Source organism: Xenopus laevis, chromosome 7L (assembly GCF_017654675.1).
Source record: "Xenopus laevis strain J_2021 chromosome 7L, Xenopus_laevis_v10.1, whole genome shotgun sequence".
In the NCBI taxonomy this organism is placed as follows: Eukaryota; Metazoa; Chordata; class Amphibia; order Anura; family Pipidae; genus Xenopus; species Xenopus laevis.
Genome location: NC_054383.1, coordinates 19,679,343 through 19,700,581, shown reverse-complemented (window position 1 = coordinate 19,700,581; position 21,239 = coordinate 19,679,343). Strand labels below are relative to the sequence as shown.

The 21,239-nt window shown below is 39.4% G+C and overlaps 1 protein-coding gene across 1 annotated transcript in view; it reads left to right on the top strand.

Annotated features, from left to right (window-relative positions):
- The window catches only part of fank1.L (fibronectin type III and ankyrin repeat domains 1 L homeolog), a 71,018-nt gene that overhangs the window by 15,256 nt on the left and 34,523 nt on the right, over positions 1–21,239 (top strand). The window contains exons 2-3 of the mRNA XM_018225177.2: positions 15,775–15,952; positions 20,570–20,694. Coding sequence (XP_018080666.1) covers positions 15,775–15,952; positions 20,570–20,694 — 303 coding nt within the window. The remainder of the gene's footprint in view (positions 1–15,774; positions 15,953–20,569; positions 20,695–21,239) is intronic.

Here is a 21,239-nt window from a genome sequence, read left to right as displayed (position 1 = left end):
TGCTCCAAATAGATTCTAGGAAGTCCCCCATAGGCTAAAACAGCAATTCAGCAGTTTTTAGATGGCGAATGGTCAAAGTCGAATTTTTAAAGAGACACACATGACATACATGATAAATTTCAATATTCGAATTTTCGAATTCTTTTCAAATTCGAAGCGAATTTGGACTATTCCCTAGTCGAAGTACACAAAAAATAGCTTGAAATTCGAATTTTACTAAGGGAGTAATATGCTAAGACAGTTTGCAATTGGTTTTAATTTTTTATTATTTTGAGTTATTTAGCATGTTATTCAGCAGCTCTCCAGTTTGCAATTTCAGCAATCTGGTTGCTAGAGTCCAAATTACCCTAGCAACCTTGCATTGACTTGAATAGGGGATTGGAATATGCATAGGAGAGGCCTGAATAGAAGGTTGAGTAATTAAAATGAGCAATAACAATAAATGTGTAGCCTTACAGAGATTTTGTTTTTAGATGGGGTCAGTGAACCCCATTTGAAAGCTGTAAAGAGTCAGAACAAGAAGGCAAATCATTTAAAGACTTTAAGAAGTAAATAATGAAAACCAATTGAATACAAAGGTGCAGATCAAAATGTTTATTATAATAAATAAAAACTCACCCACATTCTATTCATTCCAAAGGGATTTTTAGAAGCATATTTCTCAATGAGTGAAAGTTAGAACTCACCATTTGATAAATACACTTCCAAAAATCCCATAAGAAGGAATAGAAAGGGTTTTTTTATTGTATTAAAATCTAAACTCACATTTTGATAAATCTGCTCCTCAGTGTAAATGAAGACCTACCAGCCCTGTGTATTACTGTAAAAATAGCAGACGTCTGGTTTTGTGGACTGTTGGAATGGAGCAAATTGTCATTTAGCCCATGAGCTCCCAGTGTTAGTACAGGTATGGGACCTGTTATCCAGAATGCTCGGGACCTGGGGTTTTCCGGATAACGGATCTTTCCATAATTTGGGTCTTCATGCCTTAAGTCTACTAGAAATTAATTTAAACATTAAATAAACCCAATAGGCTGGTTTTGCTTTCAATAAGGATTAATTATATCTTAGTTGGGATCAAGTACAAGCTACTGTTTTATTATTACAGAGAAAATGGAATTCCTTTTTAAAAATTTGGATTATTTGGATAAAATGGATTCTATGGGGGACAACAATTCCGTAATTCGGAGCTTTCTGGATATCGGGATCCTATACCTGTAGTGTAAATCTGCCTAATAAAGTTAAATGAACATTGGGTCATGGGTATATTGATATGTATTAGTGCTTTCTATCATTCTATCATAGTCAAATAGGGGTGGTTATCCTTCTGTCCATTAGGCAGTTAAAGTGAGTTTTAAAAAAAAGATGGAAAGTCCCTTTGTGCTGAAAAATGAAGCCCCTCCCACAGTGCCATAAGAATCTACTATTGACACAACCACCACCAACCTATTTTTTTTTGTTCTTTTTTAGGATATGTGCCAAGCATTTCTTAATAGCATGGCCCTAGCATTTTAGGACATACTGTTCCAGCATGACACAGTGAATACAAAACACTTGCCCCAGCTAGGGTGGCCACCTGTCCGGTTTTGACCTGGACACCCCGTTTTTTTGAAGGGCTGTTCTGGTCAAAAACTGACAGCCCGGTTTTCCAAATTAGGAAAAAAGGGCAGGATTTCCTGGGATTGACACGGCGATTGAGCAATCTCCGATTGCCACATCATAGCCCCGCCCCTGGCATCACTGTCCTGCCCCCACTACGGCACTGCCTGCCCTTCCCCCGGAGTTTGTTGGGGGAAAGGTGACAACCCTATCCCCAGCACACACATATTTCACAACTCAGTGGCCCCACCAATATATAACAGATTGGTCCCAACATATCATGATACACTTGCCCTATAATTTCATAACACTGTGGCATCAGCAATAAAATCACAGTGACTCCGTATTTCAGAATAGATGCTGGTCCCAGCAACACATGACACAGTGGGGCTCATTTATCAACACTGGGCAAAATTGCCCATGGGCAGTTACCTATAGCAACCAATCAGTGATTAACTGTAAAAAGAATAATGAATGCAGCGATTTGATGGGTTGCCATGGGTTATTGCCCATGGGCAAATCTGCCCAGTGACCCCAGAAATGTATGTCACATTGACCCCAACATTTCAAGACACAGTTGGCCCAGCAATATACAGTATGCTGTTTCCTTAGGTCCACTTTACCATAGCAAATTGGCAGTGGTTTGAAGGAGAGGCTGGAATATGAATAGGACAGGTGCTGAGTAGAAAGCTATGTAATACAATGTAACAATTTAAATACCTAGCGGGGTCAGTAGATCCCCTTTTGAAAGCTGGAAGAGGACAGAATAAGAAGGCACATCATTCAAAAATTAAAACAAATAAACCCTTTTAGTTCATCAATGCTTCTTAGGTACTGTTGGTTTGTACATTAACAGTTGGCCAAAATAGTCACAGACTACAGAGAGTGCAAAGCTCAAACTGTGGTCTGGTCCCCGGGGACTCATTAGCCAGGTAACAGCCTTGCATATAGAGACACATTTATCAAGGATCGAATTTCAAATTTTTTTCAAACTCCCATGAATTCGAAATTCGACCAATCGAAATGTGAATTTGTACTACTCGGACGAATTTAAACGACCCGAAAACTCATATCGAATTCAATTCAAATTCTATCAAACTCAATTCGAGTTTTTACTCCGAAAAAAGAATCTAATGTCATGAAGGCTGCAAACATCTCCAAATTGATCCCTACACCTCTCCCATTGACTTGAACATTAATTCGGCAGGTTTAAGGTGGGGAATAGTCAAATTCGAATTCTTAAAGGGCCGGAGTATGATAAATGTTGAAAATCTAATTAGAATTTTTTAAAAAAATATATAGTTTAGATAACTCCCTAGTCGAATTTGACAGTTTTCACCATAAAAATATTTTGATTCGAATTTCGGAATGTCAAATTCGAATTTTAAATATGACCCTTGATAAATCTGCCCCTTAATAGTTAACTTTGATAAATGAAGACAATTTCTAACTGAAAGCCAGCTTACTGAATGCTTTCCATATGGAAATCAAAAACCTAAATGTGTACATGAATGACTAATCCTCTTCTAAATATGTATAACACAATCGCACCTATATTCAAATTTAATTCAGCGTGAATTAGGGAACAGGCATGTGTGAGAAAATGACATTAAATTGGCTAATCCTGGATGTAATTTTCTTTTTTTAGTTGTTAAAAGAGTACTGTCTTAATAATATGAATAGCTTTTGAACACTCTGCTGTATGTTAGCCTTAGTACTAGTTGAATTGGTCTGTATACCGCATTAAGGTGGCCTTTCACTATTAGATCCGCTCTCTTGTCACCAGACAAGCGGATCTTAACCCGATATGCCCACTAACGGCTGGGCGATATCGGGAGAATCCAAACGTTCGGCCCTGGAGCTGAACATTCAAATTACAATGCTGCGAATGGGCGCCGACGGGTCACAGGACCGCATCAACTAGATGATGCGGTCCTGGATCGCAGAAAAAAATCAGACTTGCCCGATCGATATCTGCCCGATTTTTGGCCTGATATTGGTCTGAAGCCCCCACACACGAGCAGATAAGATGCTGAATCAGTCTAAAGGACGATATCGGCAGCTTTAATCTGCCTGTTTATGACCACCTTTACTTAATGCCAAGCATTGTAACAGTTTCAATTTTCAATTATATTTCTGCACAGGTATATCATTTTCAGATTAGACAAGCCTTAGACCTCATTTATTTCTGGGAGCTGTGCACCAATTCATTAAAAGCTATAACTAAACTGTTTGCGCCTATTTCTACTTGTGACTGGTGTCAGGGTACCCCTTGCACCCTATAATAGTGACTTAAACCCAAGGTGCAACATGCAGAACACCGAAAAGTAAGGGAGGTGTTTTAAATGAGTGGTTCACCTTAAACTTTTAGTATTTTACAGAATGACTAATTCTAAGGAAACTTTCAATTGGTCTTCATTGTTTATTTTGTATAGTTTTTTAATTATGTGCCTTTTTCTTCTGACTCTTTCCAGTTTTCAAATGGGGGTCACTGACCGCATCTAAAAACAATTGCTCTTTAAAGTTACACATTTATTGTTATTGCTACTTTTATATTACGCATCTGGTATTTGTATTCCAGTCTCTAATTCAATTCAATGCATGGTTGCTAGGGTAATTTGGACCTTAGCAAGCAGATTGCTGAAATCGCAAACTGGAGAGCAGCTGAGAAAAAAGTGAAATCATTCAAAACCCACCAATAATAATATCTTCCATACTACCAAGCTAAGCTCTACAACCTCCTTTGCCTGCTACTATGCATTAAAGGGTAGGACTACACTTACGTTTTCGGCTTGATCTGACGCGCTGCGACAAATCGAATGCGACAGAAATAAGGTAAGAGATAGAAATGTCGGATTAAGTTGCAGTGTTGATCCGACGCGACACAACTGTCGGATGCAGGTGCAGCGTCTGCATCCGACAGTCGTGTCGCCTCGGATCAGTGCTGCGACTTATTCCGACATTTCTATCTCTTATTTCCGTCGCATGTGTTTTGTCACAGCGCGTCGGATCGCGCCGAAAACGTCTGTGTAGTCCTACCCTAAAACAGAGCAATTTGTTCAGAGCTCCCTATTTACCTTTGATGAAACAAACTCCTCCCTTCTCTAAGCAGCCAGCTTTGAGAAACTCATTACAGGTATGGAATCGGTTGTCCAGAAACCCGTTATCCAGAAAGCTCTGAATTATGTTGTGACCATCTCCCTTAGACCTCATTTTAGTCAAATAATTCCAATTTATGAAATTGATTTTCTTTTTGACTGTAATAAAACAGTAGCTTGTACTTGATCCAAACTAAGATATAATAATCCTTATTGGAAACAAAATCAGCCTATTGCATTCATTTAATGTTTAAATGATTTTCCAGTAAACTGAAGGTATGGAGGTCCAAATTACGGAAAGACCCCTTATCCGGAAAACCCCATGTCCTGAGCATCCTGGATACAGTCCCCATACCTTTATCGGTCTTTTGCAAATCAGAATTTATCAGCTCCTTTGAAGTTCTTTGGGACCGGAAGCGCCAAGATGTGCACGAAACTGGCCGGAAATAACAGAACCATAGCATAGTCTTAATTAAAACAGTAGGCAAAAAGTATGTTCAGCACATGCCCTATTCATTCAGCCAATGTGACACATTTCTGTTCAAATTAGATAGCATTTTTCTCAAATATGTCTTCTTCTGGTTAATATGTAAGAAAAGGATGATGATATTAATGTGCCAAATTCTTGGAAATGATTTATGTTTCTGGACCATTACAGAGTACCAGTGATGTGTATCAGCTATAATGATATTCATTGCTTAAGCTAACAGTAAACACTGTAAAATTCAGCTGGAAGGGTAATATTTGCTTTCTTGTCATGTACTTTGATGCAGAAGTGTTTGTACTTATCAGCATTTATTCCCTTGTCTGTTCTATTAAGGTACTGGTAATCTCATCCTTTGTGACCCTATGCAAGGAATTTTAAGACAAGGCATCACTCATTACAGTATATATTTTCTTTATCATTTTCAGTGTTATGTAATATTATAAGCAGTGCTTATTGGCTCACACAATCCATGGACGCACAATTCAAGACATACCTCCCAACATTTTGGATATAAAAAGAGGGACAAAAAAGTTGTCGCACGTATCGCAGCAATTTTTTTGGACCATGCCTGTTTTTGTGGCCACATCCCCTAATTACCATGTTCATTTTATAAAATTTGGCAGGTTATGAAAGTTTGAACATATTTCTGTATTTTTTTTCAGTTGTTACAGTTTTGCTAATGAAGGTGAATTGCCCTTTAAGCTGTGAGTCCTAACTTTTCCCAAGGGACCTGTTATCTTATATTGTTACAATTACTTATTTACTTATCTCAAAATTGTTACAAAAGTATCTTATCTGAAGCTGTGGCTGTTCTGAGCTCTCTGCCAAAAATCAATTAAGTTAGAAACATTGTTTCTTTTTCTGGCTGTTCAGTGCAGAGAAAATCTGTTTTTTCCAGTACAAATGAGGGACTGGGGGTTGAGCTGTCAAAAGAGGGACTGTCCCTCTAAAAACGGGACAGTTGGTAGATATGCTCAAGCCACTGTTCAATATAACAAAAGCATTGTTTCCTAGGAAAATGCAACAAATATATTTCAAATAGTAGTGCATTGAAGAAGAGAAATTAAGAGGGTTATTTATCAAAATCTGATTTTTTCAGATTTTTTAAGCAAAAAAAGTCTGACCAAACTAGAATCCACGATTTGATCATATTTATCTTTGAAAAAACTCAGTTCAGAAAAAAACTTGGAAAATTAATTTTTTGCGAAAAAAAAAAAAAATGTTTTGGGTTTTATGCCCAAAAAGCTTGAATCTTTCGCGAGATTTTTCGAAACCCCCGATTTTTCCAGATTTTTGGCTGAAACTCAGAGCAAACTATGATATCTTCAAATTTGAAAAGGGAGTATTTTTGGATTCGGACTTTTAGTAGCCTCGGAGTATAATAAATCACCAAAAACTCAAGGTTTTTTTTCCACTAAAAATTGGATTTAATAGTAAAGTTAATCTTTTTTTGGCATTGGGACTGTAAAGGGGGACTATCACGAAAATGAAACTTTAATATAAGTTTCCTCATACTGAAGTAATAAACTTTCTAAATGCAATCAATTAAAAATTCTGTATTGTTTCTGAAATAATCAACTTTATATTCACTATCCCTCTCTCAGCAACTTTTTCTCTTCATTCTGTCTTCATGCAGCAGTTGGGTGTCAGATGAATGATCCAATATATCTAATAGGGGGTTCCCTTTCCTAGCAGATGTATTAGAGCTCACTGATTAGAGCTACTGAAATAACTGATTCCAGTACAAACCACATCTAACAAAATTAGAGAAACTGCCTTTTGCACAAATTCTGCATGTAGAGAGACATGATGTCTGGTGATTCTAATAGAGTGCAGGAGCAGAAAGTGCTGTGGTGCTACAGGGCTACCAATTGAGTTTGCAGAACTGATGCGTTTTTTTGCTTTGGAGCAGGTTGAGGGGGGCCCCATTGCTATTGCTCTCTGCGCTAGAAGAGGCATACACTTCTGTTTAGGGTGGGACACTTGGGGAGATTAGTGGCCATGTGATAAATCTTCACTACTGCGGGCACTATCTCCCTAAAATTCCTACACACCAGTGATTCACTTTCTTGTGGGATGTCATACGTACTGCTTCGGGTTTTCTGAAGACACCTGAAGTTGCTTCCCGAGGAAAATTCGGGCGGCTTTAGAAATCCGAAGAGACACATATGCCATGCCGCTGGCCCGCATTCTTGCAGATGGGAAGGCATTTTGGGGAGAATATTGCTTGGTGACTAATATCTCCTCAAATTATACTTGATGGGATTAATTAGCAGAATTAGGCTAGGGCCGGACGATTGCCGACCAGGACGAGAATCCGCTGCTCCTCTGCTCCTGCTTTGCCTGAACTAGGAAGCATTGTCTCCACTGGGGTGCAGGCAGACACAGCTGATTTAGGTGCGAAAACGCAACATTTTGCATTTTCCGCCCCACCTTCAGAAGACAAGGGGCACAGCAGGGCAGCGGATCATCCACCTGCGGAGAATCAGCAATCGTCTATATCGTCAGGCCCTAGCAGAAACAACTGCACTGCATATAGGCAATATCAAATTTAATCAAAAGTGGGTATACTTTATAAAGTAAAAGCATCAAGCACCAAGAGAAGCTCATAAAAAGAATATATTTAAAGAAGGGATTGTTTCCCTTTAAGTGCCTCAGCATGTTAAATCACAGCGCATTTCCAGGGATTTATATCTCCCAAGAGCCCAGAGCTAAATTGTTTCTTCTTTCTTTTATTTATGCGTTCTTATTTTATTAGTTTTGCCAGTCACAATTAAATTTACTCGATAAAGAGATTTGAGATGCAAGACACACTAGATAGTTATGCGGTTATAAGCAATAAAACATTGGGATGATATGCAGATATATCACATTGACTGTAAAGTGATCGGGCTTGTTTTTGGGAAGGATTTATGGATTTGACAATCAAGCAGACACTTAGCTCATACCGTTTCATTAAAGGGCCAGTACACTTTATTGGAATCCCTCTACCAATATAATTATCTACAAACTGGATGCATTTCTGATATCTTTACACATTGTTTGTGATTCGATTTAGCAGTGATATTGATTCTAATGCTTCAAAAGTTGCATCTGCTCAGATTAAATGTACGTTGCCATATATGTTCTGCGATAACCCATGGATGGTCATAAGATTGATCGTTTCAGTATATGTTATCGTAATTCATTAAGATAGCTATCTTGGAAAATACAATCGTTTGTTGGAAAGATCTAAGTTTAAGGATGCCAGTCTTGAACCAGTTAGGGAGGGACATCACCCTTAACTACTATCTTTCTATCCGTATTGCCAGAGTGACCATACACTGACATATATAATAGTTTGAGCCAAATTGTCTCAAACTTTCAAACGTGCCTGATTGGAGAAACAGCCGTGTATGTCTGTTCCAATTGTTCTTTAGACACACGACAGAACTATTACAAAACCTTGTTTCTGTCTACAGTATCTGTACCTATATAGTCAGCTTAAAGGACAAGGAAAGTTAAACTAAAGAAGTAGCTAGAAATGTTGTACATTATGTTTTTCGGGCTTCTGTATCAGCTGAAGGCAACCACAGCCCTTTAGCAGGGAAGATCTGTGTCTCCAAAGATGCCCCAGTAGCTCCCCATCTTCTTTTCTGCTGATTCACCACACCAGTGCCAGGCCACGCTGGGCAGGCGCCCTAGGCAGGCCCGGCAGTCGTGGCGCCTGTTTAGCGTGCGCAAGCGCAAATTTGCGCTCGTATGCGCGAATTTGCGATATAGTGCACATGCGCAAATTGAAGTTTGCGCACATGTGCAGAAGCGCAAAAATCGAGAAGAAATGGCGAAAGTCGGGCAGAAAAGGGAACCGGACAGAGGAGGTACGTGCCTGGCACCCTCCCAGCTTTGCACCCTAGGCACGTGCCTACTCTGCCTACCCCTAGTTTCGGCCCTGCACTGCACATGCTCTGTGCTGCTGTCACTTAATGAGAATAGGGACCCACTCACAATATACAATACACATAGAATATCAGTGTCACAATATAAGGCTGATTAGTGATTAATACAGATAATTACAACATGGCAGCACAGAAACCAGTGTAATTAGCATCAGAATTTAATAATCAGCCCTGTAGCATCAGCTTATATTACAGACAAACCTCATTTTCTGCTTGATAATTTGTGACGATCCCTAAACGTAGCTTCTCAACAGCTGCTCAGAGCCCACTGAGCATGTGAGTGTCGCAGACACTTTCCAAGATGGTGACCCCCTGTGACAAGTTTGACGTCCTGGATCATTGCTGCTATTGATAAGCTGAAATTTTAGGCTGGTGCAATGAGTTCAGTGTATAAAACATGGCATTTTTAGCCATAATCATTTTTAGAGTTTAGTTCTCCTTTAAGAGTGAGCAAAGCATTCCATAGTTACATAGTTAAGTTGAAAAAAGACAGATCATAGTCCATTAAGTTAAACCCCTCCATATGAAACCCAGCACTCACATACGCACAACAACCCATCCACACACTAACATAAACTATATTTACCAATATCTTTACTAGCTAGATTTCAGTATCACAATAGCCTATGACAGTGCTGTCCAACTTCTGTGGTACCGAGGGCCGGAATTTTTCTGGTCTCAGTGATAAAGGGCCAATATGGAAGCCAGTGTTGACCACTCCCCTTTTAAAGGGATTCTGTCATGATTTTTATGATGTAGTTTTTATTTATAAATCACACTGTTTACATTGCAAATAATTCACTCAACCAGCTAGTGTATTTTTTAAGTTGTAATATTGTTCTGTTGTTAGGCTAATTGGGGGAAAGGGAGGGGGCAATATCTTTCCAACTTGCAGTACAGCAATAAAGTTTGTCTGAAGTTGATCAGAGCATGTCACATGACTGGGGGCACATGGGAAACTGACAATATGTCTAGCCCCATGTCAGAACTTTTTTCCCATGACAGTATCCCTTTAAAAACATATTCGCATTAATGGTGGTAGCACACAAAAAAATAAATGGTTGATGCTCACTGCAGGGATATAACTCATCACTTATATGTGAGCAGGCAGATCATAGGGCAGGCAGAGTATGGCACACACAGGGAGCATAGGGCAGGCAGAGTATGGGACATACAGCAAGCATAAGGCAGGCAGAGTATGGCACACACGGAGCATCGAACAGGCAGAGTATGGCACACACAAGCAGCATAGGCCAGGCAGAGTATGGCACACACAGGGAGCATAGGACATGCAGAGTATGGCACACAGAGCATAGGCCAGGCAGAGTAGGGCAGGCAGAGTATGGCACACACAGGGAGCATAGGGCAAGTAGAGTATGGCACACACATAGGCAGCGTATGGCAGCATAGGGAGCATAGGGCAGGCAGAGTATGGCACACACAAGGAGCATAGGGCAGGCAGAGTATGGCACACACAGGCAAAGTATGGCACACACAGGGAGAATAGAGCAAGCAGAGTATGGCACACACAGGCTAGAGATAACCAATGGGTCCAATAAGCAACTCTTTGCAAGAGTGCAAAGAGCTGCAGCTTGCCCATTGCCTAATGCAGGTAGTGCTCTATTCAAGATTGACGGGCAAGGGGAGGCATGTAGGTGTAACCCCACCCATCCATTACCTGTCCCAAACTCGTGCACTTTTCAGCGGTGCAAATTGAGTAGCATCAGGAGGCCCTATGGCACAAAGTAAAAACAGGTCTCTGCTGCTCCCCATGACAATATCTCCACGCTGAGCATCAGATTTTTGTTTCAACCTTAGTACAGAAAACAGTAATCCCTGGGGCCCAAGTGCTTGGTAAATACACCCCTTAGCACTCTTGCACTTGTGCCCTCGGAATTGAAAAATGACCCCTTAGTTCTCTTAGTGCACTTGCATCCACACCCTAGACTGAAATAAATTAGCTTCTCTCAGTCTCAACTGTCTGATTAACATACATAATCATAGTTTGATTGAAGCTTTGTGATAAATGACTTCAGCAATTGTAAACACTTCAGAGAAACCTGTTTGCTAGCAGTGTCAGATGTTTTTGTTTTTGACTATGATTTTGTTGTACAGCAGAATAGTAAATCACTATGGGGGCATACATAGGGGATGCAGTCCTTTATTCCTGTGTAGAAAAGGCAAGGCATTTGAATGGAACTCTGGGATAGCTGCATAGCAAATAATACAAGACACTTGGACGCCACTTAATAAAATAACTGCATGGAATGAGAACACCCTTATTATTCTTTGCAAGTTATCTCCACAACATTATCAAGAACAGTTAAATTCTAAACGAATATTGATCTAAGCTTGAAAAATCCATCAGTGTTCTTCATATACATTGGACATGCCTCCAGCATATGTATTTATTGACGGCTTGCTAAATATGTTGTTACACTCGCAAACTAAATCTCAGGCAGTCACTTTTACTATCCAAGAGCAATCTAAAATGAGCAGATCTATATCAAAGTGCCAATTCAATAAAGTGTTTTTTTTACACTTGGTTGTGTGTAATAAAATATAACCGTCGCACGGTTAAATATAAACTTTTCTTATATATTGACTATTTGGGCTACATCAATGCCCCTTTTAAATTGAAAATGTAGTGCCATTATGAAATTATTTTTTTATTCTTATTCCTTCTTGTGGGACCTTTATCAGCAAATTCATTTGCACTGGTACATAATGTTTTTTTCACCCTGCAGAAGACTGTCAGTGGAAAATCATTTTAAACTAGTTGTTAGACTGCTGTGCGGTGGGATCCAAGGGCCAACTCAAAATTAGAATGGATGTTAGTGATTGGGGCAGTTTTAGAGTACAGTACAGAGGATATTTCCCCTGGCCCTTGGGAATGAAATGACAGTGGTAAAAAGTACTACCGTATATACTCGAGTATAAGCCAACCCGAGTATAAGCCGAGGTACCTAATTTTACCTACGAAAACTGGGAAAACTTATTGACTCTAGTATAAGCCTAGACACAACTACAGCCCTGTCTCCCAGCAGCGCACATTCTGCCAAAGCGACCCCCCCAGCGATCAACCGGACTTCTTTGCAAAGTTGATGGTGACAGAGAATTGCCAAACGGATTACTGTGTGCATTGTCCCACTGTCCCACTACCATGTGCAGAGGGTGCTGTTTGATATTGCCATCACTGTTAATCTTTCGTATAACCAACAGAGGGCGCTGTGTGATATTGCCATCACTGTTAATCTTTCGTATAACCAACAGAGGGCGCTGTGTGATATTGCAGTCACTGTTAATCTTTCATATAACCAACAGAGGGCGCTGTGTGAAATTGCAGTCACTGTTAATCTTTCATATAACCAACAGAGGGCGCTGTGATATTGCAGTCACTGTTAATCTTTCATATAACCAACAGAGGGCGCTGTGTGATATTGCAGTCACTGTTATTCTTTCATACAACCAACAGATGGCGCTGTGTGATATTGCAGTCACTGTTATTCTTTCATACAACCAACAGATGGCGCTGTGTGATATTGCAGTCACTGTTATTCTTTCATACAACCAACAGATGGCGCTGTGTGATATTGCAGTCACTGTTATTCTTTCATACAACCAACAGATGGCGCTGTGTGATATTGCAGTCACTGTTAATCTTTCATACAACCAACAGATGGTGCTGTGTGATATTGCAGTCACTGTTATTCTTTCATACAACCAACAGATGGCGCTGTGTGATATTGCAGTCACTGTTATTCTTTCATACAACCAACAGATGGCGCTGTGTGATATTGCAGTCACTGTTATTCTTTCATACAACCAACAGATGGCGCTGTGTGATATTGCAGTCACTGTTATTCTTTCATATAACCAACAGAGGGTGCACTGTTATTCTTTCATATAACCAACAGAGGGCATTGTGGGATATTGCAGTCTCTCCCCAAGTGCACTGTTGGTATAGGAATGATTAAAAGTGACTGCAATCTCAGCTACTCGGGTCGGGTACCGCTGACCCGAGTATAAGCTGAGGTAGACTTTTTCAGCACATTTTGGATGCTGAAAAACTCGGCTTATACACTGGTATATACGGATAGCCTATTATCACTCAAATAACTGTATTTTGTATTTGAATTAGACCTCCCTGTATCCACCAAAAGCCAATAAAAGGCTTTTTTCTTTCTTTAAAGGGGTGGTTCACCTTTACATTTAGTATATTATAAAATGGCTAATTTTAGCAGTCACTCTCTACTGCTGTACTGCAAGTTGGAGTGATATCAATAGCACTCAGTAGTAAGAATCTAGCTAATCCAAGTTGCGACTCCACTGAGTAGGAGAAACAATTGCTTATCTAAAAGTCATTTCATTATGAAGTGCTGGCTCTTTCTGAAAGATTGGGATCTGGCACAATGCACCGAAATGATTGCCTACACCAGAGATGTGGCGTTAGAGTGGGAAACAATTTTGGGTACCTGGAGTCAGCATAAATGTACTGACTCCTAATAAAGCCACGATGACATAGGCTTAAGGTGGCCATACACAGGGAGATCCACTCGTTTGGCGATGCCACCAAACAAACAAATCTCTAACCGATATGACCACATTGAGTTGAGCGATATCGGGCTGATCCGATCGTGGGCCCTAGGGCCCAACAATCAGATCATAATGCTGTCAATACGGGCGGTCAGATTGCGGGACCGCATCTACGAACAGATGTGGCTGCAATCCGATGATATTTTCAACACTGCCCCATCGACATCTGACCGACTTTCGACCAGATATCGATCGGGGAAGCCTTTCATGCCACATGCACGGGCCGATAAACTGCTGACTTGATCTGACGGCAGCTTTTAGGTGGCCACACACAGGGAGCACTCATTTGGCGATGTCGCCAAACAAGGGGATCTCTCCCCGATATGCCCACATTGGGGTGGGCGATATCGGGCTTAATGCTGCCAATACAGGCAGTCGGATCGCGGGACTGCATCTATTAATGGAAATCTATACCCCCAAAATGAACACTTAAGCAACAGATAGTTCATATCATATTAAGTGGCATATTAAAGAATCTTACCAAACTGGAATATATATTTAAGTAAATCTTGCCCTTTTACATCTCTTGCCTTGAGCCACCATTTTGTGATGGTCTCTGTGCTGTCTCAGAGATCACCTGACCAGAAATACTACAACTGTAACTGTAACAGGAAGAAGTGAGGAAGCTAAAGACACAACTCTGTCTGTTAATTGGCTCATGTGACCTAACATGTATGGTTTGTTGGTATGTTTGTGAGTACAGTGAATCCTACGATCCCAGGGGGCGGCCCTTATTTTTTAAAATGGCAATTTTCTATTTATGATTACCCAATGGCACATACTACTAGAAAAGTATATTATTATGAAAATGGTTTATTTACATGAAGCAGGATTTTACATATGAGCTATTTTATGCAATATCTTTTTATAGAGACCTACATTGTTTGGGGGTATAGTTTTCCTTTAACTGATAACACTGCCCCATCGACATCTGACCGCCTTTTGTCCAGATATCGATCAGGGAAGCCCATCAGATTTAGACCCAAACTTGAACAGTATCATTGAATGGCCAGTAGGTTCTTTGATTTCTTCTCAAAAGTAGACATCATGTTTCTATAGCTTTAAAATTTGCTGAGCTTTAGCACTGATGACGCGCCTTATATGTTGTGTTTTTTCAATCAACATGGAAAATACATTAGTATATTTAAAACATAGGAGTCAGAGTTTGAGGTACCATAAACTGAGGAGTTGAAGTTGAAGGAATTATGTACGGATTACACAGCCTTGGCCTACACACCAATATTACAGCTAAAAAAATACATTGGTTGGTTGAAGAATAAAACTTTAAATGGTTGAGTGAATTATTTGCAATGTAAACAGTGTAATTTAGAAATAAAAAGTACACTTTAAATATCATGACAAAATCCCTTTAACTGAAGTGGTTTAACCAGTTACCAATCATGGGAAATTGAATTAGTGTACAAAGTCTACTTTGTACATTTCTTTTCTGCTGTAACAATCGCAGTTGTCATCTTAGACACAAATATTTTACTGTTTTACACAGAACATCTTTGTGGCTTGCTTTATGACAATTATTTTATGTGGAACATGTATATAAATTATTCTCATATACTTGGGTAATGGGCTAATTTGCTTGAGAAAATGTAATAAAAAAGTACACAAGTATTTGTAAAATCATTATATGTCACTGAAATAACCATTGTGTGTTTCAGATGGTGGCATGCCCTGCTCTCTAAAGGGTAAATCTCATGGTGCATTTTGTATTCTTCTTATGCAGTTGGTTTGATTCACTGCCCAGGCTCAACTTCATGATCTCTAATGTAATTTAGCTGTCAGAGGCTTATAAATGCTAATTTATGCTGTTCAGCTAAACCTATATAAATCAATATACACTTTTTAATTATTTCAGACAAATGCAAGACCTGCCATTATATACAGATAGCCAAACTAATTACTGAACATTTACAATTCCCATAACTGACAATTTGTTTTGCACCCGTTATTGCTTTTTAATGCAAACGTATGGTATAATACAAATATATATATATATATATATATATATATATATATATATTTTTTTTTTTTTTTTTTACAGCCCAAAATGTTATACTGAAGCCTGATCCCCCAGTTGTTGGAAAAGTGAATCATCACAGTATTGAGTTGTACTGGGATATCAACAACAATTTCAAATGTAAAGTGCCTTCTGATAAGTGGTTAAAGTTCTCAATTGAAGAAGAGGATGTAAAAACTCATGTGTTTGGGACTATTTACTCGTAAGTACTTATTTCAAATAAACATCATTTGTAACTTACTTTTTTTAGATAGGTTAGTTACTCATTACACAGTTTACTAAGGTTTGGTTTATGTAAGTTATTTTAGTTGTGCCTCTTGGTGAGATTCTGAGTCTAGAAAACTGATCTCAGTGGGTAGGAATATACAGCATAGTTGAGTTGTTCACAGCAAAGAAAAAGTTTAGGTTGCAGTGGCACTTTAAAGGACACATATTATGTAAAAAAATAAGAATGTGCCAGTGCATTATACTGTTCTAAATATAGAAGGAATGTGCTTAAAGAAGAAGGAAAGTCGTTTACCACTTGGGGGTGCCAAATGTTAGGCACCCCCAAGTGAATGTATTTACTTACCTGAAACCCTGGGCCGTTACTCCTATCAGCATAAAACTGCACCGCCCCGGGGTTATTCCAGGGAGCACCACAGAGCGCTGATTTTCCGGCTTCATCTTTCTTTAAATTTCCCAAGTTAAAATTCGAGTTTCCACTCTAATGGGCATGCGCAGCCGCAAGAAGAAGCAGGAAGAGAAGCGTTCAGTGGTGCTCACTGGTATAACCCCGGGCCGGTGCAGTTTTCTGCTGATAGGAGCACTAGTGTTTCTAATTACTTTATTGACAATTTCAGCAAAAACCCTACTAATCCCGCCCATATGTTAGCCGCCTCCTTGCCCAGGCTGTGCAGGGGAGCTCAGCACACTGCTCTATAGGATAGGAACCAATCAGCAGCTAGGATGACCTGACAGGGAACTGAAGCTTGTCTTTGCTTGTATGACTGCAGGACTGTGATTGGCTATCCCGCTCCTACTGTGCTTCTGGCAGGGACCGTTAGGACACGCCCACCCTTCATCTGAAACTCGCACAGGGACAATATCAGATCTATAGGGAGCTCCAATAAAGGGGCCTTTTAAAAAATATTAACTTTTAGCCCAAAGGGGGGATAGCCCCCATTGTGTTCTGGTTTCATGCGTTCAGCCGCAGGGGAGCGCAGGAGTAGACACACTGAATTCTTTTCAATGTGGCTGTACTCACACAGACGCATGTACCGTAAGCGCAGAACGCAGGTAAAATGCAACATGCTGCGTCCCAACCTGCGTTCGGTGCTTACAGGCGTCTGTGTGAGTACAGCCACATTGAAAAGAATACAGTGAGTCTACTCCTGCGCTCCCCTGCGGCTGAACACATGAAACCAGAACACAGGGGAGCTCAGGTAAAAACCCTTGTCTGTAAGAGCCCTAAATACTGTGTGTGTGTGCGTGCGTGCGTGCGTGCGTGCGCGCAGTGGGGTTCATTTGGAGGGGTTGAACTTAATGGACTTTGTTCTTTTTTCAACCCAACTTAACTATGTAACCTGGGAAATGTAAGAAGGCAGTGCGGCATTACATTTCCCCCCCTAATGTACACCCACCAGTAAATCTCTCCAGTATAATGTGGGGTCCACGTGCTCATGTGCCAGAACTTCAGTTTGAGGAAGCAAACAATACCAAAAAACAGCTGACACTCAGTTGGCACAGATTTAAGAGGGCAGAGTAAAGGAAAAGTAAACTTTATATCAAATGCTTGTTAGGTACAACAATTGCCTGCAATGTGTGTTTTGTAATGCAGTGTACTTCAATCATAGGATAGGGTTAAGTGCATTGCAGCACGAAATGTGTAATGCCCACAGACAATACCTTGCACCTTTTACACTATCGAATACAGGCAGTCCCCTGGTTACGTACAAGATAGGGTCTGTAGGTTTGTTCTTAAGTTGAATTTGTATCTAAGTTGAAACATATACATTTACTTATTAAATGCAACAAGACAGATGTTTATCTTAACATAGTATTTATTTTTACCGCTCAGTGCATTTGTGTTTTTATCTTTCTGTGCTCTGCAGTAGACATAGTTACATAGTTAAATTGGGTTGAAAAAAGATAAAGTCCATCAAGTTCAACCCCTCCAAATGAAAACCCAGCATCCATACACACACCCCTCTCTACTTTTAATTAAATTCTATATACCCATACCTATACTAACTATAGAGTTTAGTATCACAATAGCCTTTGATATTATGTCTGTCCAAAAAAATCATCCAAGTCATTCTTAAAGGCATTAACTGAATCAGCATCACAACATCACCCGGCAGTGCATTCCACAACCTCACTGTCCTCACTGTGAAGAACCACCTACATTGCTTCAAATGAAAGTTCTTTTCTTCTAGTCTAAAGGGGGGGCCTCTGGTACGGTGATCCACTTTAGACAACATACACCAGAGGGGATTGGGGCAGGTGGATTATTAAAGCTAATGTTAATAAAAGTCATGCAAACCATAGTATGTTAATGTAATAGCCCCGTAGGTAAGTGTGAGTTGTATGTAAGTCGGGTGTATGTAACTCTAGGACTCCCTGTAAATGTCTACTCTACTGAGAATGTTGTTGCCTCTTAGTACCAGCCTACTTCAAGGAGCACAAACGCTTTATCCCTCCAATTGTTATTTGTAATTCACACATTGTCCATTTATACTAGCATCACATGAGACATTCTCAGCAGGCTTTTATACTCTGGGAGAGTCTGCCGTACCTGTCAGTACACACTAAAGTCACAACAGGTTGCTTTCTCCCCTGGCATAATTGGCTAGTGTATTACAAGCCCAAGTTCTTTGTGCTGAATTCTCCTGTCTTTAATGACGCCATCCCCTTAAATTGGAATATCTACAATTTACACGCATTTCATTTACGCTTGCTTTTATAAGGCAAGGTACATAATTACAGTATTTTGGGTTAAAAAATACAACTGTAATGTTAGCCAGCCCAGTGGTTACTACTGTAGTGGAAGCATATGATATAGAAACCTGCAATCTAATCTCCATTCTGGTCTCTATTTCCCTGAATTAGTATTGGAATTAGGGATGCACCGAATGCATGATTTGGTTTGGGATTCAGCCAGGATTCAGCCTTTTTCAGCAGGATTCGGTTCCTCAGGCAAATCCTCATGCCTGTCTTGGCCGAACTGAATCTAAATCCTAATTTGCATATGCAGATTAGGGTCTGGAAGGGAAATCAGATAACTTTTTGTTACAAAACAAGGAAGTAAAACACTTTTTTTCCTTACTAATACTCTTGAAATTATGGCAGTCTGTGACCAGGTTTACTATCCAATGAAGAGCAAGGACACATGCAACCTTGCAGTGTCATCACACCTAAGTGCCAGGTATGCTTGTGTTCCAATTGGCTCCCCTGCAAATGTGTAGAACATAGCCGCTTGCACTAACTAAATCACAGGGAAAAAAATGAACATAGAATGTAAAAAAAAAAAATATGCCAAGAAAACAAAAGAAAATGCATGAACCTAGAACAAGCAATAAAAAAGTGAACCCACCATTTCAGAAAAGTACAAGGCATAAACAGTACTTTACTATACAGGTATGGGATGAGTTATTCCGGAAACCCGTTATTCAGAAAGCTCCGAATTACAGAAAGGCTGTCTCCCATAGACTCCATTTTATCCAAATAATTCAAATCTATAAAAATTATTTCCCTTTTCTCTGTAATAATAAAGCATTACCTTGTACTTGATTCAAACTAAAATATAGTCAAGCCTATTGGGTTTACTTTTACATGATTTTCTAGTAGACTTCTAATAGACTCTCTTATGTTAAGATCCACAGTACAGAAAGATTTGTTATCCAGAAAATCCCAGGTCCCGAACATTCTGGATAACAGGTCCCATACCTGTATTAGAAAACACAGAGCATTATTAAATGTTAAATTAAATTAAAAATTAAATATTAGAATGAATAAAACAATATCAAATTGATGTTATTCAGCTTATTCTAGGAATAAAAGAGATAGCCAAACAGCTTCAAAAGAATGGGAGTATAGAATGTCCACTGATGTTGCTTCCTCTCTCAGGGGATCACATTCAGAAATCTTTATTATTGCATAGACAAAAACTGTGCTGTGTCTTAAATACATAATACACCTCATCCTTGTATAATCTGGTAGAAAGACAATCAGATAGACATATACACAAATATATGAAGAGATTTGTAATGGTCTATCATTGTCGTGCCAGACATATCATAGATCACCATTTTTCAGAGGACTTCTATGCAGAGTAAACCGAGGACCTGCTTTCCACTAGGTGGCAGAATTAGATTGGTAATATTGAGATTGTAAGTGATCTCCTGAGACTGCTTGATTTATACAGTACAGGTCTCTGCACCTAAAAATGCTTGGGTATTGAAGAAAAAAAACATTTTTGATTAAAGATGATGAAGCTACAAACAAGACTGCTGATATGTTTTTTCGGTGGGTTACACAAGGCTGCTGGCAGCTCCTCTGAGTACTGTAAATATTTTATTAGGCCATTTTTTTTACAAGAGCTTCAAACCATTATGGATACAGGTGAATTTTAATTAACCAGAAATGCGGAGTTCCATGTTTTCATGCATTATGAAGTATATACAATACGCACAATTCAATAGCATTCACATATCCTGGAAAGTTTTAAAATGACTAAATACCCCAAATTTAAATGTAACAAATAAATGTGTATTTTTTATAACTTGTTATGAGAATAGGGTTCCTTTAATGCTAACAGAATGTTTCTTTTATTCTATAGGGGTTATTCTAGAAAGCACATTGTGGAAGGCCTAGAGCCCTCTTCACCTTACAGGTTTAGGCTCAAGGTTACAGGTCATAATGGGGACTATGCCTACAGTCCGGTTGTCGCTGTATCAACAACAAGTAAGTTCATTTACTTAAATTAAATCAGTTTATGAAATGATAAGGTGCAGCTTGTGCTGTAAAGCCAGGGAAAGTACTACCAAAATAAAGCAACCATTTTAAAGCATGCAGAATCAGCTCCAATATAAATTCTTGAGACAGCATGGTGCCAGTGCAGTTGCTAGCATTAATTACTGGCTACCAATCATGAGTCTTGGGTTTTATTCTGACCAGAGAACAACCTGGATCCTCTGGTTTTCTCCCACAAGTATGTTCTAGCATTTAATGAAACTGACCCCAGGGTGTTATGGAAATACTCTGCCAGGTATCCAAAAAATATTAGCACCAAAGACAGTTTACATTTAAACTTACCATCTTAGCAACTAGAAAAAAACTGCCTCAGATGAATCACCATGTCTGGGTGAGCTTTTTTCTTAGGGTTATTAAAGATATTTTGCTTTACTCTCTACCTGGTTCCAGATTTAAAGTCCCAACACCCAGATTTAGCTGCATTTTTTTACAATAGCAGCTAGATGCTTTATAAGATGACTCTTTAACCATACAAA